The sequence below is a fragment of the Melanotaenia boesemani genome, chromosome 22 (genome assembly GCF_017639745.1).
Source record: "Melanotaenia boesemani isolate fMelBoe1 chromosome 22, fMelBoe1.pri, whole genome shotgun sequence".
Classification (NCBI taxonomy): Eukaryota; Metazoa; Chordata; class Actinopteri; order Atheriniformes; family Melanotaeniidae; genus Melanotaenia; species Melanotaenia boesemani.
In genome coordinates, this window is record NC_055703.1 from 26416377 (window position 1) to 26439114 (window position 22738).

Sequence of the window (22738 nt, forward strand, 5' to 3'; positions counted from 1 at the left end):
CCAGAATGCTTCATTTACATGTTAAAATCACCTCATTTTTCTGGAGGAGAGGCCCCCAGACCCTGTTAAAGGGATGTAGTTAGGTATGCATGAATAAAGATCTTTAATCAATAAAGATTAAAGATTTAATCAGACAATCAGATCAATTTAATCACCGCTGCTTCTTGTGCTTTGCATATTGAGTAGTTGATCGACTTATCACCGTAAACTTGGCTGCTTGGCAAATGATCAGTTATATATATATACATATATACATATATATATATGTTTATATGAAGTCATAAAAAAGAAGATGCAACTCTTCATCCTCCTGTAAGAAAAGAAAAGAAGTCTTTGAGCGGCATCTTAATGGAGATGAAGGCCCTTCCAGCGGTTTAAACATCAGCCGGCTTCTTCCAGACACATTTTCAGGCTCCATAAACAGCCCAGTGAGGAACATTGTGCAAATGCAGGACTAAAATAAATGCCAGAAAAAACAGTTTGCTTCCATTTTTATGTGGTGACATTCTGTCTATACACTGTTACAGGAAGAAGTGATGGGAATATAAACAGATTTTTCTGATTTATTCGTACACCTAAAGATGCTGCTGATGTTCAGGCCTGAATAAAAGTATGAGAGGATGTTAAATACAGAAGCTGCTGATTGACAGGTGTGGAAGCACCTCTGGATTCACAACCTGAACACAGGTTGTAGGTTCAGTCTTTTAGGCGCATCCATTACATTATAGTCATTCAGCTGACTCTTTTATCCGCAGTGACTTACAGTGGTTAGGCAATAGTGATAAGAGTCTTAAGGACCAACAGGAAGGTGTTAGTAATCGGCCGTTGGGGGATTTGAAGACTGGTTTCCCACATGGGAGACTGATGCTCTGCCAACTGCGCTATCCAACGGTTAGTCCAGACAAGCAGCTGCTGCACATGAGCGAAGGTGGTGCTGATGCTATGCAGAGAGGACGGTGGTTGAGACAGATGTGGCATCCAACATCAGGGTAGCACTAAGTACCAGAAGCTTAATGCACAACTGGACTGCAGGTGGAAGCTGGAATCTGGCCAGAAGTGGGTGTATTGAAACAGATAGAGACATGTGGATTTGGATTCAGAGTCTAGTTCGATCATTGCACCTATGAAACGTGTCCCAACACTTGGAGGTCTGACATTTTTTCTGCAGCCGACCTGGCTGTGCGTGCATCTATCACAGCTGCGGTGGCGCGAAGGGGAATTCAGTCATGTTAATGGGTTTCCACATCGTATTATGGTCTTCATGGGATGATAGATGAGGGAGTTTCAGGCTGTTGTTGCCAGACCGCAGTAATGTGATATAAGGAGTGAAACAGCTCGTCTGTCAGCCTGAGTGACACAAATACATTCTGACAGATGTGCTGACTCGGCAAGAAATATGCTTCTCATGTCAGGGGTTTGTTTATGAATTGCCATTTATAAAAAAGAAAAAAAATGAATAAAATTTATAGAGATGTTTGTAAATGGAAAGGTTAAACTTTTGGACTCTTTGTAGAGGGAAGCCCTCAGTAAAATAAAAGAGACTGCCAGTGTTTCAGTGTCTTTTTAAAGGAATGTGTATGTCTGGCTTTAAACATATTAACGTTTTCAAACAGTCTTGAGTGGGGAGGGTGAGGGCAATGGGGCTGGCAGGGGGAGGTGGTTGTCCTGGGAGCCGGGACATGGATTGCCTGGGGGATGCCCGGTCGTATCTGGGTGGGATGTGACGGGGGGGGGGGGTTATGTGTGATGTGGTTGTGTGATAGTGAGTGTTTATGGGTACAGTGCGTGGAAGTGTTTGAGTGAGGGGTCATATGGAGTGAAGGCTGGAGTGGGTGGAGGGTGGGTGAGGGGGGTAGATGGCGCCCTGGTTCTTGGGGTGTGCAGCTGGAACATCGGGGTGGGTGCTGGCCCATGCCCGGGTGGTTGTCGGAGAGGGGGGGCATGGTGCGGACCTAAAAATGGTAAGTGGAATTCTCAAGACTAAATTTAATGTTGAACTAAAGTACACAGCAACTCAACATGTGCTTGCTCCAGTGACTACACAACTGAGGACAACTCGGGTTTGATATTAACTTTATATGAAGAAAAATGTAGGAAACTTGAACCTAACTTTATATTTATTGAAGTAGCTTGAGGTTAAATGTCTCACTGAAGGAAACTATGAAACATGGTGAAGAATGGCTTTAAACCCCTGATTAGTAGCCAAACGTCCACCACCGCATCCACAGACAAGTTTTCCATTCAGCCTCAGTCAGTGGCTCATAATATGTAGACTGGAAGAATCCAACATGTAATGACCACACATCAAGGATTTAAAAAAGTAGTCAAAACATCCACACCATGAAAATACTGCAGCTAATTCTATCATTTTTCTTTAAGCTTGTCAACCCACTTCATTTAATTTCATCCATGAAACTGCATACTGAGCTAATGCAGGCTCATTCTTCAACTAACTTTAAACTACGATTATATATATATATATATATATATATATATATACAGTCAACATTTTCACTGACTCAGATTAATGTTTACTTGCAGGCTGGAAAGCCAGAATTTCTGCCCAATAAATCCTTCAATTTCTCCATTGTTTTAAATGGCCACAGCAGCCATATGCAGCTCGAAGATGACTGTATGTCAGGCATCAGAATGGGGTTCAGTGCTTCATGAAGCAACGACAGAGCCCAATGCCAGCATCACTGGCTCTGATATATGAGACATACTTGTATTTCTCCTGCTCTGTGAAGACTTCCTGATATTTTTCGGAGACAAAATTTCTCAACTCAGACTTCCTCCTCTGCCTCTCGTGGACCCAGCGGCTCCTCTAGCTTGTCATGTTGTGCTTGAATGTTTTAAGCCTGTGTGTTTAAATGAACTGACTAAAATTGTTAAACAGGTAAAGCCTTCCTGTTCATTTGACATTGTTCCAAGTAGTTTGTTTAAAGGTGCTTTGATCGCATTGGTCCATGTATTCTGAAAGTGGTAAATGCTTCTTTCATGTCTGTTTTCCTACTTCTCTTAAACGTGCTGTAGTCCAGCCGCTCATCAAAAAGAGCAACCTTGATCCAAATGTGCTGTCTAACTTCAGAGCCATCGCTACGGCTGGCTTTGTCCAACTGCAGGCTTACTTCGATCTTAATGACATTGGTGCAAAGTTTCAGTCTGGTTTCAAATTGCGTCACAGTCCTGAAACGGCTCTTTTAAAAGTTTTTAATGATCTTCTTTTAACATTTGAAGCAGGGAACTCAGCAGTTCCTCTGCTTTTAGACTTATCTGCAGCTTTCAACACTGTGGATCACAGCATCCTTGTGACCCGCCTGGAGACTCTTGTAGGCATAAAGGGTTCAGCACTTAGCGGATTTCGGTCTTATCTCACTAATAGGAGTTTTTTTTTCTATAGTTTTAGGACAATACTCCTCTATGTCTCCTCTGAATTATGGGGTGCCCCAGGGCTCTATATTAGCACCTGTTCTCTTTGTGTTGTATATGCTTCCCCTGGGTTCTTTTTTTAAAAAGCACGTCCTCTTCCACTGCTTTGCTAATGACAAACAGATTTATCTGCCTGTAAGCATTAATGACAGCCACTCAACAGTTATTACTCTCCAGGATTGTCTCAGCGAGGTCCATGGTTGAGATCGAACTTCATGTATCTAAATAAAAAGAAAACTGAGATTCTGGTGCTCGGACGAAGTAACCCCCTATAAGGACTTCACAGTGTGTTTAGTCCTCTATCCTCTTACTGCCTGACCCTCTGTTTAAATTTGATAAACACATTAGTGCCATCATTAAGGCCAGTTTCTTCCAGCTGAGGACTCTTGCAGGAGTCTGGACTACTGTAATTCTCTGTAAGTCGGTTTGGACCAGAGCTCCCTGCAACGCTTACAGAGTGTTCAAAATGCTGCAGCCCGTCTGCTGACAAGAACAAAAACATGTGAATCTATCACCCTTGTACACATCCTCCACTGGCTTCCCATTGCCTTTCGGGTAAAATTCAAGTTTTTTCTTTTTTATGTTTTTACGCGGTTAAACTGCCTGGGCCCACCTTATCTAAGTAGCCTGTCGCAGCCCCATACTCCCCCCAGAGCCTTGAGGTCAGCTGAGCAGCTCTCATTATTGTTCCTAAGGCCAGGCTAAAGACCAGAGGGGGAAAAGCCTTTTCTGTGGCAGCACCCAGACTATGGAACAGTCTTCCTCTGTCTCTCAGATCCTCTCTGTCTGTAGGTCAATTTAAGTCCAGATTGAAATCGCATCTCTTTTCCCTGGCCTTCAACACGAGCTGAAATAGTGGGGTATACCTTGGCTTGTTACTTGGTACTTTCACTGTTATTTTATTCTATTTTATTTTATTTCTTTATTTTTTTGGTCGTCTTATTGTTATTTTATCAGTTTTTATCTGTGAAGCACTTTGGTCAACAGGTGCTGTTTGCTATGTAAACAAATTTCAACTGAATTCTCAACCACAACATTTACTAACTTATTGTAAATATAGGAATTGTTATTAATAGTTTAATCTGGTTAAAAGCCAACCCACTGGACTCACCCACATAGTTGATTTAATTCAACTGCATGCTTCCCTGTTCTTCTAGATGGTTCTTATAAAGTTCACCACCATAAAAATCTTCCATTTAAAATGGATGTTTTTCAGCCTGAGAGATGGAGCTCAGAGTTGATAAGGTCATCTGGCTGAGTCACCACACTGATGTGGACCTGTTCAGCTTCCACTGTTTTCTGCCTGAAAATCCTGAAACCACAGAAACCAACTGTTCAGAGCTGCCCTGCTGCCTCCAAACCACACACTTTAATCCACATTCTGTGGCATTACAATCAATTGCAGCAGTCAAGAGAATGAAAACAATGAAACCTGAGCATCCTCCGCTCCGTATTCCATGTCTGTGTTAACCACCTCATCACCATGCACTGTATGAGAAGAAATGTGGGAGTTATTTTGCTTTCTCCGCTTTGACTCCTGGCCGGTTGAACAGCAACAAATATTTCGTATTAGTGGTCTGACCGCATGCTTGTTTTCATTGGCTGAAGAGGAAAAGATGAGGTGCAAAGCTCATTACCGGAAAAGCTAGGAAATTTATTTGTAATGGAACAAAAATTTCAATCTAGTATTTTTTAAAATGGTTTGAGCTTTTAACTTACACAGTACAACAAAATGAGTTCTGACTTCAGAAACAGACTTAGACTTAGAAATAGAAACCAAAGTGGGATTTAATGCAGCAACCCACAAATTAGAAGTTGTTAAAGAGTTAATGACTAAAGTTTTTAGAAATTGCAGTAGGTGTTCTGGACAGAAATCTCTCCATTCCACAGATTAACTGGTGGCAGGTGAGGGCGTCACAATTGGGTATAAAAGGAGCATCCACCAAAAGGTTTAGTCTTTGTCGTGGCTTGCCACTTTAAGCCAAACTCCAGAGTAAGTTCAGCAAATATTTCTCAATGACAGATTATAAAGAACTTAGGTCTTTGAAAGTAAAGTTTGGTTGATTGTAGACGCTAAAATCAGTCAGAGTTAATTAGAAGATAGTTACACTGACTGAATCTAATTGTAGCCCTTTCTACCCTCTCCTAAGAGGATGGGCACTCAGGTCATTTCAAGTATACTTTCGTTCATATGTGAATTTCTATATATATTCATTAAATGTTGGGGTAACTAAAGCACCTTTAAACTTAATACCGGGATTAAGATAATTACCAAAAGTACAGTAAATAACTCAATGAATGGCACCTTTTACTCAAAAGCACAACAGGAACCCTTGTTTAAAAATGAGTAAAGTTCCCATTTTAATTTAAAAAAATAGTTGTGAATAAAATAGATAAAATAGCCCTTTTGTTGGTTTTGATGGTTACATCGGTGTAAAATTATAATTCAACAAATAACCAGTGTTTTTAACCTTACAAAATAAAGGATTTTACACAATAACTGTCTCTGTTGGTGTTAAAGTTTCACCTACATAAAACCAATTTATCAAAATAAAGCAGGCACGCTATTTAAAATTTAAAAATAAAACGCTGCAGGCCGGATTTGTGTCTCTTGGCCCAAAAGGCCCTCAAACTAGTGGTCATTTCACTCAGAGCTGAAGAAAACGAAGCAGAAAAATACCTTTTTCCACAGCAATGTCCCAGTCAGTTTACCTCAGTCCAAGTAAAAATGGCAGCAAACGCAGGTGTCAGCAGAGCCTCTTCCGGGTGTTGCCAGAGGAACCCTGAAACCCGAGCGGCGTTTGCGTACGGCAGGGCCGGCGTCGTGTTGCAGCTTCTCCTCCGTTTCTGAAGGTGGCAGCAGGGCTGGTAAACTCCACAGAACGGAGCTATTTTGATGGTTTACTTCAGTTCTGGCAAGAATTTCCTGTTTTAGAAAAACGATGGCGGCCGGCATGGTGCAGGTCGTCACACGCTTGTGAAAGCAAACAAAAAAATCGTTCTTATTTAAAAATAGCTTTACTGCACAAATTCAGCAAGAAGATCCAGAAACAGCAAATAAAATGTAGAGTTTTTGCTCTACTAGTCAAACATGGACAAATTTGTGACATTATCAAAGGGTCAGTGATGATTAATCAACAACAAAAAAGAGAAAAAAAAGAGAGACCACGTGTCAAAATATCAGCATCTGACATGAAAACAGACATGTTACAACTCCACTTGCAGACGTCTCATCATGTTGATTACCTCAGAAATAAACTACTCAAACTCTCATGAGTAACAGAGTCGTTTCACTAAAGCAGCGTCCGTCTCATCAAAAAGCCGAGGAATTCATACTTCCCTCCTGATATGGCTTCAAATAAATGAAGTAGCAGCCAATAAACTAAAAACAATTTTTCTGCCAAACAAAACTATTTCGTGTTGCATGTCTTCATAAGTTTCGTTGCAGGTGTTCGGTCCACGTGGCATTGAGATGGGGGGCTTGACACTGATGAAAAGGAGCTGCAGAGTTTAGGAACCAGGGGATTATTGCTTCTTGTGTTTTTGGATTCTTTGAAAATCCACACTCGCCACAACAATCAAACATGCTGCTGCTTGTTTTAGCTGCACAACATCAAAGTTCAAACCAAACTCTGAACATTTCACAACTTTATTCCCTTTATTGTTGAGAGTGAAGCAAATAACATCACTGAAAAACCTTCAAACATCACAGAAAAGGGTGCAGGAACCACGATAATACAAATACAAAGCTCGGAAATATTCACCAACTAAACAGTTTACAGGCACTAAAAATATTTAAATTAAGACAACTGTACACAGAAGATGTGGGAGGAAACAGAAGTGATTAGAGATGAAACAGTTCAGCTCGGATGAAACGGTTATAAATGCATCATCATCACAGTTTTTTCCTCCAGTCCGAGTAACCGAGCGGCGTTGCTGTCAGTGTGAGAGTCCAGGTTTTACTGAGTCCGACCTCAGCCTGCATCCAACCTCCAGACCAGAAACACACAGAAATCAAGTTTATTTGAGGTGATTTGTGTTGAAATATCTGAGCAGGTTTCTGCACCGAGCTGCTCGACAGGCAGAGAAAAAGGGTCAGAAATGTGCCAAAATTAGGAGAAAGTCATCAACTACAGTTAAAAATGAGAAGCTGGAGAACAAATTCTCAGACGTCCTCGTTTCTAAACTTTTAATCTGCAAGTAAAGCTTCATAGTTTTCATTTTCCACCATTTCTCATTCAAGGTTTTCGGGAGGAAATCTGTGCTTCCTTTTCCTTTCTTTCCTTAATATTATTGGGTCGGCTGTCAGGAAAAGAACACATTTACTATAAAGACTCAGAAAATAATAATTTAGGCATCAATTCTCCGTTAAACCCACAAAAACAAGTACAGCAGTAAATTTTGTTCCTCTGAACTTTAAGATGAAGACTAAGGTTGAAGATTCATTATTTGAGTAAGAGATTCAGATTAATGAAGCGTTTCCTTCTTTACAAGATCCAAAGTACAATGAGCAGCTTTTAAAGAAAATTCGCTAACCTGGAAAAAGATGGAACACATTTAGTAAGGAAAAATGGAATAAAAGAGGTTCAAAATACATTTTCTTAAAGCTGCTGAGCAGAAATTGTGTTTGTTGGATTATTTTGGTTTGGAGACGCTGTGAGTGGATCAGTTTGGTCTGTTCCACTAGTAAAGCCAGTTTGGTCGGCTGAATTTAACCAGTGGAGAAGGTTTGAAAAGGAACGGTCTGGTTGGGAGAAAAACTTGGCTCTGCTGGACACATCACTTCCCGCCGCCACAGGAGAGCTTCTTCGCCTCTTAAACCTCAACAGTCCTGAGCAGGATAACTGGAAAACGGCATCCAGAGATCCACGTTTCTGGAGTTGATGTTGTTTAACGTGGTTAAAATTGACAGCTAGAACCAGGACGACGGCTCCAAGGCCAACATGTTTGATGACAGACATACAAGCAGCCAAATAATCTCCTGGAGCTTTAATCTTCCTTTATCCCCCATCCAGCTCTGCACCGTTAACACACCACAGAAAACAGAGGATGTGTTTCCACCCTCCAGCTGAACTCAGTAACAAAACAAGTTATGCCAAAGAGGCCTCACCTCTTCTCTCAGCATCTCTGGGGGTTTGTTGCTGTGGGGCGACTACAACATCTGGGCAAAAGAAAAGAGGAAGGTGGGTCCGGGTGCCTAACGGTGGGTACAGAGTGTGCTGACCACACACTTCAGCACCGCTGGCGCCAGCTCCATGATGGAGGCCCGGCCCACCAGCAGCTGCTGGGGGAAGATCCAGAGGCTGAACTCCAAACCCGAGTGTCTAAAAGATGTCAAACAGGTCTCTGTTTTCCTCCTCCAAGTTTCACCGCTCAACTCAGGTGAACCAGGGGAGCCTATCGGGACATTAGCTGCTGCTGCAAAGCAACCAATGAAACCAGATTCAGGTGAAACAAACAGCAGGAAAAGGCATCTCATGGGCATCTCCTCCTCCCTGCAACAGAATCTTCATTTAAATGATGCCACAAACCCACGCTGGACTGCAGCGATCAGTTTTTCCACTTAGCACTTCTAAGGGAATTTCTCTTGTTATTTCAAGGTGGTGATAAATCATCACCATAAAATGATCCAAAGCATCATAAATTACAAGATTTTCTTTTATGGCCTCAGAAAGTTCAAACCAGAAGATGAATCGAAGCGATGTAGGGTTCAAACATCCACCACTAAAATACCGTTTAACAGCCAAAGCTGCTTCCTTCGCACAGAAAGTACTCCTCAACTTAAAGCTAAAACAGAAGAGCTTAAAAGAAGTTAAATCCCATCTTTTCTTTATTAAATATTAACAGATATCTCTGCAGCTGACCAGGTAACGCTTTAATTTACTGTCCTGAAAGGTCTTTAAATCATGAAATAATGATTTAAGAATCGTTTTTACTTGCAGATAAAGAACGTTTCATAAGTAACTAACACAATCTTTTCACCAAATATGTACTGAAACAAGTTTTACAGCCTTGTTTTTACTCAAATGAACTAATGCTTTTGAAGCAACGTGCCCAAAACGGATGAACTGCACACTTCAACTTCAACCTCAGCTGAACCAGAAGGTCAGTTTCAGACTGGAACGGGAAATTTTCATGGCATCCACAGTACAATCACACATGAAAACAGGCAAGTTGCAGCTGAATTAATGAAGGAAAACAGCAAATCTGTCACTAGTAATGTTTTCTGTGAGAAACTGTCGTTTCTCTCAAAGTGGATTTTAGGCTTCGTGTCAAAGAAAGAGAGAACTGAGAAAAACAAAAGCACCAAACAGCCTCATTAAATCCCAGCTGCTTTGGGCCTTTTCCACCTCACAGAGGAACCTGGATGGTTTTTCACATGAAAAGTGACTGTTTTTCTGTGGCCCTCAGGTTTGAGTGAACTGAAATGCCCGTTGTGAGCCGGATCTGTTTGTAATAACGGCAAAATTAGCCACTTGTGTCGTGATCTGGGCGGACTGACCCTTTAGCTCTCTGACCGATAACATCTCAACAGCTGCTGAGTAAAATGCAAAACGACCAATTTTCCATGAACAAAAATCCATTTTGAAGCATAAATGATGAAAATAAAAAAACTTATGACATGCAGATGGAATCGCTGTGAAAGAACATTAAAGATAATTTCTGGACATGTGAAAGTTTAGAATCTGAGAAACGAGCTGACGAGCCTGGATGCTGCCAGACCAACTCGTCTTTAATGGATTTAAATCAGAGAGCTCCATGATCGACCGGCCTGTGTGTTCGTAGTTTTATCATCACGGTTTCTGCTCGCTTTGTTGCCATGTTTTTTGTCCCGGAGCAGCCGGGCAGCAGACCGCGAGCCTCCACAAATGAGGGAGTTACACAACGCTTGGGCCTACGTGACCCCTCCTGCACCCAACAACAGCATCTGCACACAGTTACACTAAAGAACAGATAGATCAATATTTACAGAGGATATGGCTCCACACACACACACAAACATGCACACATGGTCTGTTTTAACATCACAGTATTAAAAAAGGACAACGAGGACAACATTACAGCTGACATTCCCAACCAGACTGTTCTCTCCACCTTGTGTTTATCCTTCTCCCCTCCCTCCTCATTTCCTCATATAGGGTCTGGTGGCCAGGTCGGCGACTCTGTTTTGTTATGATACAGTAGAATGGCATCAGCGTCTCTGACCACCCTGCAGCTCTTAAACACACCTTATCATGGCGGAGACGCTTGGCTTTTATGAACATGTGTGGCCTAACCGGTGACCCTCAGTCTCTGGTTCTGCTGCTGCCGTTAGAGCAGATTCCAGGAGGGCCAGGTTTTCGTTACTGGATTACATGGAGCAATGTACACATTTCTTACTGCACACTATAACCGCTGCATTGAGCAGAACAATGCTCTCCAACGGCGGCGGAGAGCTGAGCACATCAGGAAGCATCTGGTTGTCCGTCTGCAGCGCGCAGAGCTCTCAGCTGCTGTAGCTCCTGTCAGAAAATGAAGCTGCAGGAAATTCTGGGATCAGCCACAGAGAACACCTCAAGTTGATCTCGTCTTAGCTGAGGGAGCGGTTGGAAAAACTCTTCAGAATGAGTGTCTGTGTTTGTGCTAGCTGTGTTAGCATCCAGATGCTCTGCAGGCTTGATCTGCATGTCGTTGGTAATATTTAAATACGAGCTGTGGAGCTGACTTCAGGTGAATGTTGACGTGTATCTCAGTCATTCTGAATAAACAAGACTGTTTTGGTTCAGACTGAACTTCACTGTGGGGTGCAGGAGGCAAAAAGACTTGGTGAATCTGACTAAACAGAACCAGTAACTGACTGAAAAGGTCCTGCAGCATTAAATACACATCAGCTGTGAAGAGGCACAAAGTATGTGTAGAAACCATTTGTTCGTTGATTTATTTATTTATTTTCTGGACCACTTCGTCCAATTCAGGGTCGCGGGGAAGCTGGAGCCTATCCCAGCAATTACCAGGTGGGAGGCAGGTACACCTGGACAGGTACACCTGGTTGCCATCGCAGTTGTAGAAACCAATAATGTAATAATTTGGACTATTTTAAAATGCCACAAAAACGGCAAAAGAATTGTGTATTTTTTTAGGAATAAAGTCTTATAAAGAAAGTTATGGCATTTTGAAAGAATTCTTCAAAAATGCAACAACAAACAATAAAAAACATGATCAATTTTTACATTATTGGCTCCAAAATCATATTGCATAAGTTATGTTATTGGCTTTATTACATTTAAAATGGCCAAAATCGTTAGATATTTAAATACTTTTCACATAAATTTTAAGAATCAGTTTTGTGTAGATTTTTTGTTTTAAGGATTGAACTCAAACTTGAGGTGTTTGTTGTGCCGTCCCTTCATGAAATAAAAAACTTCTGCTGCGTCTCAGACTAAAACAGTAAAAACAAGACGCAGTGCTGACATCTGCAAACAGAATCCACAGTTAAACGTGGTAAAATGTCATGTTTCCTGCAGAGGTGGCGCTGAGAAGCTGGATGGGAAAGTAAATGTTCCAGAGCAGGATCCAGGCCAGAAGCTTCCGAGCTTCTCTCCAAAGAAACAGAACGAGGAAGATCATAACCAAAGAATTCATTGGACAGCAAAGATGTGAGGACGACGTGGGTGTGGAGCAACTCATCAGTGATTCCCTTCTTCCTCTTTTCGAAGCCTCGTGAAGTTGGGATTCGAACGTTTGTGGACCAAAGCGAGCGCTTTGTCCTGGAGCTCGAGGCTCCGCTGGCCTACAACCTGGTGCAGTTGGCGAAGCTGTCGGACATGATGATGTTCTTGTAGAAGTTGTCGGTGCGTGTGGAGCAGTAACCTTTCACCTTGTCGATCATCTGGCTGACGGGGAGGATGGAGGACGAGGAGGAAGACGAGCACGGCTCCACGTCCGAGGAGGAAGAGCAGGAGGAGATGCACTTGGGGCCGGTCTGGATGGAGTAACATTTATCTGCAGACAGAAGCACGTCAGCGTTAGGACTTCACCATGAACTCTCACTGATTAAGTATTAGTTTTATTACACGTTTAAAACTCTGACAGAGGCTTTATTACACTTTTAATTAAGATGGTATGTCGCTTGACAGCAAGAGAAACATGATGGGGTTTAAATTATAGTTACATAAGCTCAGCATATTTTAAAACAACTTACTGAGAAGTAACGAAAGCAGAGGAATGTGAATGAGGTCAGAACGTCCCAGAGGAACACAATGTTCTGTTGTTCACTCATCTTATGTGTATATGAGCAGGGATGTGCAGTGATGTTGGGCACCACCCACAAAAACACGGGAATAATCTGGAACGTCGGCGGCGAGCCAAGACGGTCTGTCTTCACTGTTATTTGACAAAACATGAAAAAATGTTCACATGAATTTTCCCCTTTAAACAGCTGATCTGGATAAAATAAAGAAGCTGGAAACGGTGCCAGAGCCCTGCAGGATATTCACTCCTGTTTACATGTGTGTTTCTAGATGAATGATGGCTGTCAGACGTGGTGTTAGAGAGTGTGTAAAGTCATCCACTCTCAGGTGTGTAAATACAACTCAAGTGTCTTATTCTATAACTGCAGCTTACAGGAATATTAAAAACATGATAAATATCCTGTTATGGACCATCAGAAACAGATAAAAAAAACTAGCTTTTGATATGTGATTAATCCTGAGGAAGCTCAGGACACTCATGCCATAGATAAACTTTTATTGGAAAAAAACTCTTATTGGTTTCAGTGCAGAGGCCGTCAGGTGGATGGGAAGCTACAGTAGAGCTTTCAGGTTTAAAGAAATGAGAATGTGGTGCAGAATGAAGCTGCATGTTCAGCTCTGCGCGGTTCATCCACAGCGAGCGTTGACTCTGCACAAAGCGCTGTCATGGTTAAAAGTTCATGGACAGACTATCGACCAATCTCCTGCTCTATCAAATGTGCTAAGACTCAAGCTCAAAGTTTATACCAGAAGACGGGCTACGCTTGGTCATGTAGTAGCTCTTATGGTGAGAACTATGCATGAACTGTTAAAAACAAAGTGCCACAATTTTTCCACATAAAGAATAATTTACTTCTACAGACATGCAGTGATGCTTTATTTTATATTTCATTGTATTTAACTTTTTATCTGTTGTAAATATTCTGTTATATTTATTTATCTATACTATTAAAACACTCCTGTATCATTTTCTTTTCCCGTTTATTACTAAGGAAAACTTGGTAATTACAATGTACGTGTATATATGAACTTTTATATTTATTTATTCCTCAGAGAGTGGCAGTGTATTTTGCAAACATACCATCCTCACCAATGCATTTACTGGACACCAGCCTTCAAATTGGTGTCCACTGTAGTGGACACTTTGCATTAAAGGACAAAAAAAAAAAAAAAAAAAAAAAAAGAAGTAAAAAAAAAAAATTGAGTTCATTTCTATTCAAATATATAATTTTTGTATTTGAGTATTGGTCATTTTAATGTGATTTTATTCTGTTTTTTGGTGTGGGGTAACAGGGAGTATGGGTCGGGTTGGGGTTTTGAGTTGTGGGTGTTTAATTGTATCAAGATTGATGCATTTGAATCTAATTTCTTATACTAAATATGGACCCCAGGAAGACAAATGGGAATAATTTGCACAACAAATAAAATCATAGTTTTCATTCTAAATGTACAATTAGCTTCTTAACATTTGTGTTCATGTGGTGAAAAACATCAAACCTCCACCAGGATGAGAGTGCTCAGCGTGCCTCCTCCACCAGAGAAAATGCAGCTTTAATAAGTGACCTCCACCAACATGTAACTGGTTCTTACGTTGTCCGTGCTCCAACTCTCCACCAAGTTCCACAAAATTCAGCTGCAATCTTGCTGCTCTCGGCTGGATGAAGAATCAGGTGAGGAGCCTCCTTCAGAGGAGGACACGGGGGAAAAACTGACGACGCACAAATGACCTTCAGTTTTAATGCTTCATGGTCACTTAAAGTCTTAATTTAAGAAAAGAAGAAGTAACTAAACTTAGGTTCAGACAGAGTAGGGGGGCTAAAAAGAAGAGATTTAATCTTTTCTGCTTATTATCTCGGTTTGGCTTAGGACTTCATTTAACAAAGTTAAGGTTTAGACACTAAAATGAGTTGGTTAGGTTTAGGAAATGACATGGAAATACATGATCAGGCAGTTTTCGAAGGCTGCGGTTGCTTCCCTCTGAATGTTTCTACGAGACGGTGACTTCAACCATGTAGAGAAAAATACTTCTTTTTAATGCTATTCTATACCTAATCTACTTCTATATGGACCAAATATTGAATTATTAACCTAGAATTTAAGCCAAAGTTAACCCGATAGCTACGGTCCACCCACAACAATCAACTGACGACCTGCGACCATGTCCTCGACTCTGGGACAGTTAAGATGAATGAAAGTTAAAATTAGCTGCACTTCATGTGCTTCTCACTCTCACAGCAACCGCCACGTTGACTTAAAAACAAGAATACAGACAACAACACAAGCCTCATCTCAAGCGCTTTGGGTCTGCAGCCAAATTATTAAAAGGTAAATTCCCTTTCTAAATTAAATGAGGAAAATCTGGGGTTGTAACACTACAGAACAGTCTGATGTGTTTTCCTACTTACAGCATGTTTATCTACCAGTGCAGGCTGCCGTGCGGACCACCACAACCAGTCTGGCTGTTGTCAGTGGTTTTCTTTCCTGTGGTTTGACGTAACTTCCTAGAACTGTAAAGGCTTTATGAGCCAACCAGGCCAAATAAAGCAACCTGTGTCATGTCAAGGCAACAGCACCCTCATTCATATTTAGACTTCAATCTTCATCTTCATCCTCAGATTTCTCAGCTTTTCCCAAACTGGGGGTCCCGAGATAATTTCATGGGGTTGCCAGATCATTAAATTTTTCTAATGAATTGGAGATTAAAAATGACGTGTTAATAAAAAGACAATTATTTATGAAATGAAAACGTAAATTCTTTATGACATATTAAAAATCAGAATCTGGTGTTTCAGTAAGAGAAGATGATTTTGGGCATCAAAGCCACTTTATCCTCCTTATTTATGAAGTTTTTGGTATTTTTTAAGTCTTATATTTAGGATTTTTATCATATGGAGTCCAGAAACAAAGTTATTACAGGTGCTATTTTAAATTCCTAATCTCGCCCTGTCTCAGTGAGAGAAGCTGATTATTGCCGCCCTAAGTTATGAAGATTCTAACAGTTTAAGTCTTAAATTTAGAGGATGACCCATTTGATTTATCACACATTAACCACTCAGCCGTCACAACCAAATAATTACAGTTAAATAAAACAGTATAAACGCCATAAATACCATTAAACAAGCAACAACCCACTATAGTAGTGAAATAGAAGAAATCTCCCACTGAAGCGATGAACTGAAGCGGATAGACTTGTGTCTATCTTTTTTTTTTTGATGTCCTGCGTGTCTCTGTTTGTGTTGTAGGTGTGGTGCTCCCACCATCCTCCTGCCTGGATAACTGCTTCGGATCAGCTTCAACATGGCAACACCTTCTGGTTTTTTTTGGCCTTGAAGAACTCAGAACTCTAATTTCCTAATCAAGGAGTTTAGGTCAGACAAGTGGAAGAATGGGAGCGAAGGTGCCAATGTTAATAACATCTGGAAAAGGTTCATCTGGAGGTGATTTCACACTTCAAATCATTATTTGAAGTTCAGGTTTGTGAGAGTAATTCTGTCAGTGTGATAAAGTTGCTGATCTGAGCTCTGAATTTATGGTAATGATATAAAGTTGATGCATATTGGAACGACTCGCCGCCTTTGGAGGTTTACATTTTTGGATCTTTCCCGTGTAGCGGGTGCCAAAGCAATCAGGCTGAATGTATACATGTTAGGCCAAATCAAGCACATTCGGCCTGCATGCCGGCCCTCTGGTACCATCAGCATGACACTAAAAAGGCGGCGGAGATGCAGCCTGAGGGAGAATTCTGCTCTTCAGCCAAAGGCTTCCTTGGAATAAGGAAGGAGCTCCATCAGGGCTCTCTGTCTGACACAAAGCAGGAATAAAGTTGAGTTGCTAAACAGTCAAACTTCCAACTGTTGACCCCATACAACATGAAGTCGCGGAGACCACTTCCTGTTGGCGTGGGCCACGGTCACGACTTCGGCTCCACCAGAAACTCTGCAGATGGCCCTGTTCAGCGTTTCTGACTTGAAATGTCCTACGAGCCACGCTGGGATGCTCGTTTCGTTCCGGTATCTCTCCTGAAACATGGATATTATTTTAAAATATACACCCGAGTGCACTTTAGGACACAGATGGAAACTGGGAGGGGTGTTGGGGCTGAGCCATGTGGATGAAGCAGCTCAAGCTCTTTGTGATGAAGGGATGCTCGAACATCTGGAAGCGATACAGGGAGCGACTGATGGTGGTACTGAAACTGAGGTGGTCCATCATGAGATACATGGACGCTGGTTAGACCTGCCTGCAGGACTTCCAGCTTTCCTTTAAGACACTGGCTGTTAGTCCAGATGGGGATGAAAACAAGTCTGAACACAGGCTCAGACAGAAAGTCCCATCTCAGCTCTACTGACTCATATCTGAACACAAGGAATAAACTGAATGATGATGTGTCAAGTTAAAACGAAACATAAACCAACAAATCCTCTCTTATTCTTCCCGGTGGTGCAGCGCAGCTTTCCAGCCTCCAGCTCCTCCCAACCACATATCGAGCTGTTCTGTCAGGCTGCAGCTGGATGCAGATGTTGCTCCACATCCATCAGAGCTTCTAATAACAGCTGATTTACAAGAAATCTGTAATTACTGTGTGTGCGCCAGCGTTGCTTCTGCTGCCGCTCAGAAGAAAAATGAACAAATAAAGACGGAACTGGCTCTACGGAGAGACACAGTTTGTTCCAGTAGCTCCATCATGGTTTTATCACGAGTAAAACCAGTGTAACACTTTTTTTTTTGTTTATTCACATATTTAACGTGTTGACGTACAAAAACTGTCATGACCGTATGATGTACATACTTTTTACATATAAGTTATATATTGTAACCGTTCTTTTCCTCATCATTCAACCATTTCCTCTGTTAAACAATTACCCCAATCACCAGGTTCATCAATCAATAAGACAGTTTATTATTGATCAGCTGTTCTATGGTTGCAGCTCTGCATGTAAGAATGAAACAGTTTCATTTTTTGGAGGTGGAGATTCACCATCGAGCTCGTTCCCGATCTGGGGTCCCCTCCATACGAGGGACGAGCTGCTACTTTCTTTTTCCAGTAGTTACAAGTTTTTCTGGTTTCGTGCTGAGGACTGCAAACTGGAACAAGCTCGTACAGTCTAGTTAGTTTTTTGGAGGATTTGGTGCAGAAAAGAGGTGTTAACTGGAGGAAACTGAAGCAAAGGAAAAGAGGTCTTGTGAGGGAATGGTGCTGGGACCATGACACAGCTCCAATCAGCTTTTTCTGAAGGCTTTCTGATCTTTAGCTGCAGTAGGCGTTTTAATCTGCTACGGTAAGTTAAAGTCACAGGATCATAATTTGGAGATCAGCTCCCCTCACTGGTGAGTTTGTGCTGCTAATGACTTAAAGTTGAGTAAAGTTAGTACCGATGTGGACTTCTGCTTGGGCTCCTTCACCACATCCGTCTCATATTTAAGACGTTTCCTACAAAAAGCACCAGGATTCTGCACCTCCCTGCAGCCCGTCTTTTAACCAACACATCCAGACGTCTTCACTGGCTCCCAGCTCATTTTAGATTCCAGATTTTAATGTTTGTTTTTAAAGCTTCCAGTCAGTCACAGAACAGACTTTAAAACCCTGATGCTGGTCTAAAAATCCCAGAATCCATCTGTGACACGTGAAGAGAATGTAAACCTAACAGAGCTCTTAGATCCAAGGGCTCGGGTCTGCTAATCCAGGCCAGAGACCAGGTCAGAGTCCAGATCAGAGTCCAGGCCAGAGACCGGGTCAGAGTCCAGATCAGAGTCCAGGCCAGAGACCGGGTCAGAGTCCAGATCGGAGTCCAGGCCAGAGACCGGGTCAGAATCCAGATCAGAGTTCAGGCCAGAATCTAGGTCGGAGTCCAGGTCATAGTCCAGGCCAGAGACCAGACCAGAGACCGGATCAGAGTCCAGGCCAGAGACCAGACCAGAGTCCAGGTCATAGTCCAAGCCAGAATCCAGGTCAGAGACCAGGCCAGAGTCCAGGCCAGAGTCCAGGTCATAGTCCAAGCCAGAATCCAGGTCAGAGATCAGGCCAGAGTCCAGGCCAGAGTCCAGGTCATAGTCCATGCCAGAATCCAGGTCAGAGATCAGGCCAGAGTCCAGGCCAGAGTCCAGGTCATAGTCCAAGCCAGAATCCAGGTCAGAGATCAGGCCAGAGTCCAGGCCAGAGTCCAGACTAAACATGGAGAATCAGCATTTATCTGGCAGAGGAGATGAACCTTCACACATCCAGGTTAAACGTTTCTGTTCTCCTGCATCATTTTTACACTGTTTTAATTGTCCTAATGACTTAATATGATTTAGTTTCTTAGATTTTCTTTTATGTGCTCTTTAATGCTTCTTCAGGACCCTGCTGTGGTGCTTTTAATGATTTATTTAAAACACTTTGACTGAGCTTGTACATGAAATGTGATGTACGGATTAACTCGTCTTAAACTTGAAGGCGAACTAGGACTTCATATCAATGCATCTTAGAGGTTCGCAGCTCTAGGACTGCTCTTTAATTGTTGTTGTGGACCACGTTACCCCCAACATAGACACCACGGTAGAACCAAGCCAAGCCAACTTTATTTATAAAGCACGTTTATAGAAACAGTAGTTTTTAAACCTGAACATAGCAATGTTAAAACACATTTAATTAATTTGGCCTTTAGCAATTTAGTCATGCTTCTACCAGCTTTTTACTTGTTTTTATTTTTGAACTGTTTCATGTTCCTGTTTTATCTTTACACAGTCATCAAAGTGTTTAACAGTAAAGTGCTGTACACATAAATGCTGATTGATTGATTGATTACACTTTTCTTTACATTTAGTTAAAGGGCCAAATAAAGACTTCATGCACAGTTGCTGGGATTAATGTATATAGTAAATATTATTAATCTAATAAAATGTTGGCTGTTTGGAGGATGATGAGGTTTGGGAAGCTGATAAAAGCATCGATTTTCCCCATTTACACGATCACGAAGTGCGCTGGAGTCAAGATGACAAATCAGAAAATAATGGCTTCTAATCAAGATAGAAAGTTTAATTAAAACACGGATAAAAAAATAATAAAGGACAATGAAAAATGACAAGCAGACTACCTGGCAAAGTATGACATTATTCTGCTTTCAGCCCGAGTTGTGGCTGCTCTTCATCACTGAGGAACAGACCAACACAGATGGTCTGCACACATGCAGATAATATAACAGCTTCATCTTCCTCCGCTCAGGGAGCAACACGGGGGAATTCAAGCGCTCCAGTCTGCTGGGTAACATCACAGAAACAAAAAACCTTCCAAATAAACAGAAATCCAAGACTCATTTCTCACCCATCACCAAGAAAACAATCCTTCATGACTGGAAATACATAAATGAAGACACACTGGACTGGTCTTCTTATAGAATATATATAAAAACCATTTACATAAATAAAAGATCAGCTTTTAATGTTATCGGCTTTCCATTTCTAACTTTTTTCAACTTGAATTAAACATCTGGAAGCGAAGTCACACACCTTCCACTACTTACGTAGTTTTATGATTCTTGTGTTTTTTAACCTTCTACTTCCTGTTATTAGGATGGATGATGATGATGAAATTGATCAAATTAAAGCCAGAAACTTTTTAAATTAAATCATACCTTTTTCTGTCTCCTTTCTTTCTTCTCATTCAGTATCATTATTACTTGAAATGGTTTATTTTATTTATTTGCATCTTTTATTAAAATCCTGTATATTTCTTATTATTTATTGCTATTATTATTTTTATTTTTTATAGTTTTTATTATTACTGTTACTATTCTTAGTTTTATTTCACCATGCATTTCATTCTGGTATATTTACACCTGTACTCTGCGTACAGTTACGGTGTCCATGTACAACTCTTTATTTTTCTCATTTTTTGTACCTGTTTGCATGAATTACACAAAGAACCACATCAACCATAAAGGGGAAAGCTGATTTCTGTGTTTTGAGTCTTTGTCTTTTTTTAAATGTCACAAACTGCACAAAGAGAAAATCTGGATGTAAAAAAAGCCACCGGCTGAAAAAAACCAGAGTGTCATTAAAGGCAGCAGATAAAAAAAAAAAAAGCTGATTAAGAAAAAAAAGAGATTTTCACTGATTGTCCCATCGCTGCAGATCGGCATCTGAGTCCAGCTTTTGGACGTGGCGGAGACATTCTGCTCTGATCGAAGCCAATAAAATTACAAAGACGGGTGGTTGGAAAGTTTCTTTGGTCATGCTTGGATGAAAATCAGGTGTTACATCCAAAACTGTCCAACACTGTCCCAACATGCTCGTCTGAGGTTTATGAGTTTCAATATCTGGACTGCGTCTGGTCTCATAACGGCTGGAAGCTGGCTGAATGTTGTCTGAACACAGTGGAGGTTTCCTGTCACTCCCATCCATCTGGAAACAGTAACATGCCTCAGTTAATGCAGAATGCATGTATCAGTCAGCAGGTCCACATATTAAGACTTTGGCGGAGTCGTGTGAATGGTTATAACGGAGTGACAACACATGGAGCAACAGAGGATCAGCCAGCTGAGTGTTGATGAGATAACTGGCTGCTTACCTGGCTAACAGAAATACTTCAGCCTGTTGGAGCTCTGATGCTTCAGCACTAGACAGCAAACTTTAAATCAAAGTCACATCTGCTGCAGCTGCTTCGCCAACATAATCCACTTTTCCTGTTTTTTTCTACGACGTCCATGTTTGTACTCCAGGGATTCTGTGGGCCGTCAAACCACAACACTGTGGTTTAACCCTTTATAGCTCGATTCAAGAGAGAGAAAATTTTAATTTATTCATCTGAATTCTTGATTTGATCCAATAAAAAGAAATAATGTTTTGTTTATTTATCTTTTAATATTCCGCCAAAATGATTGTAGTACAAAAGGTGTCCACCAGGCGGCAGAAGACAAGTATCAGATTGTGTTCAACAGGTTTTTGAGTTGAGTTTTTACCATTAAGTGATTCAAAAGGTCTCAGAAATTTCTCAGAAGGGTTGAAGTTCAGAATTCATGTAAAATCTCTGGAAAAATATCCCTCCACTGTGAAAACTGTGGTGTGGAGGGGGCTTTTCCTTATTTACAGCCCTTTCTCACATCCAACCATCCTCTCCATTGGAGAGGAGCAGCAAAAAACAAGAGATTTGGTTTCTAACTTGAACTTTCGGATTCCATATCAACAGATTCAACGCTCTATCAAGGCCGGCAGCAACACATGATCACCGACTTCAGCTCTGATCCACTTCGACCATCAGGAGGCAAAATGTTTCCTGACATGACCACGCGAGGGATCCGCCTCTGGAACAGATCGGTCACCGGAGACAAGCAGCTCAGGTTTGTAGAACGCAGGAATACGCATCATTTACTCAGCTGAACCCGTCTCCTCACATTGTCACACTTTGGGGAGGGGGAGTGGCAGAGGAAACAGTTTCCTCATGACTGATCACATGACTGATCACATGACTGATCACATGACTGATCACATGAATGATCACATGACTGATCCGGTGTTTCTGCTTCTAGAGAGCAAACATGACCAAGACTGCTGCTTTTGTTTTCCTTCAACTTTTCTGTTTTCTTTCTGGTTAGCGACCGTGATATTGTTAATTACACCCACGTAGAAAACAGCCTGTAGCGCCACCTGCTGGCCACACTGTGCAACCAAAACCAGCCGACAGAAAGAAGGCTGACGAGCATTTTCTGTGAAGAAGCTTTGCTTTGAAATCGCTTGAGAACAGGTTCAAAACAAAGCTGCTCACATTACAAAAGACTAAACCCAATCTGACTCAATGCAGGAGTTTCATTTGGGTTTTCCTGGATGAACGTACGCCAACTTCCACCATCACCACCAACCTCCAGATGTCTTCTGGTTCTGGTTTCTGGTCAAGATCACTGCCAGCAAGGGTTTTAAAGGTAAAATAAGTAGCATCGACACCTAGTGTTTCAAATCAGAACTGCAGTCGAAAGAGAAAAACACAGACAGCGTCCTCCCCCTCGCAGAGTTTCATGCAGGTTGCCGGTTTGTGAAAGGATGGCTCAATGAAGGACGGAGAACCAGCAAACATCATGATGACGAGCGAAGATGATTCACACACAGTA

General features: G+C 41.5%; 1 protein-coding gene and 1 long non-coding RNA gene across 16 annotated transcripts in view; one reads left to right on the top strand and one right to left on the bottom strand.

Annotated features, from left to right (window-relative positions):
• Nucleotides 1-7060: 7060 nt before the first annotated feature.
• Nucleotides 7061-22738, bottom strand: part of adgrg6 (adhesion G protein-coupled receptor G6) — a 115108-nt gene continuing 99430 nt past the window's right edge. For 14 of the 15 annotated variants that reach the window (XM_041975451.1, XM_041975452.1, XM_041975448.1 and 11 more), the window contains one exon: nt 7061-12411. In XM_041975451.1, coding sequence (XP_041831385.1) covers nt 12200-12411 — 212 coding nt within the window. In that variant the 3' untranslated portion in view covers nt 7061-12199. Of the gene's footprint in view, nt 12412-20751; nt 21039-22738 lie in introns of those variants that run through there. The other variant, XM_041975447.1, reaches the window with a different exon arrangement.
• Nucleotides 14172-16562, top strand: LOC121633556. Its single transcript, XR_006009084.1, has 3 exons — nt 14172-14329; nt 15902-16096; nt 16270-16562. It is a non-coding gene; the product is annotated as an uncharacterized LOC121633556 (long non-coding RNA).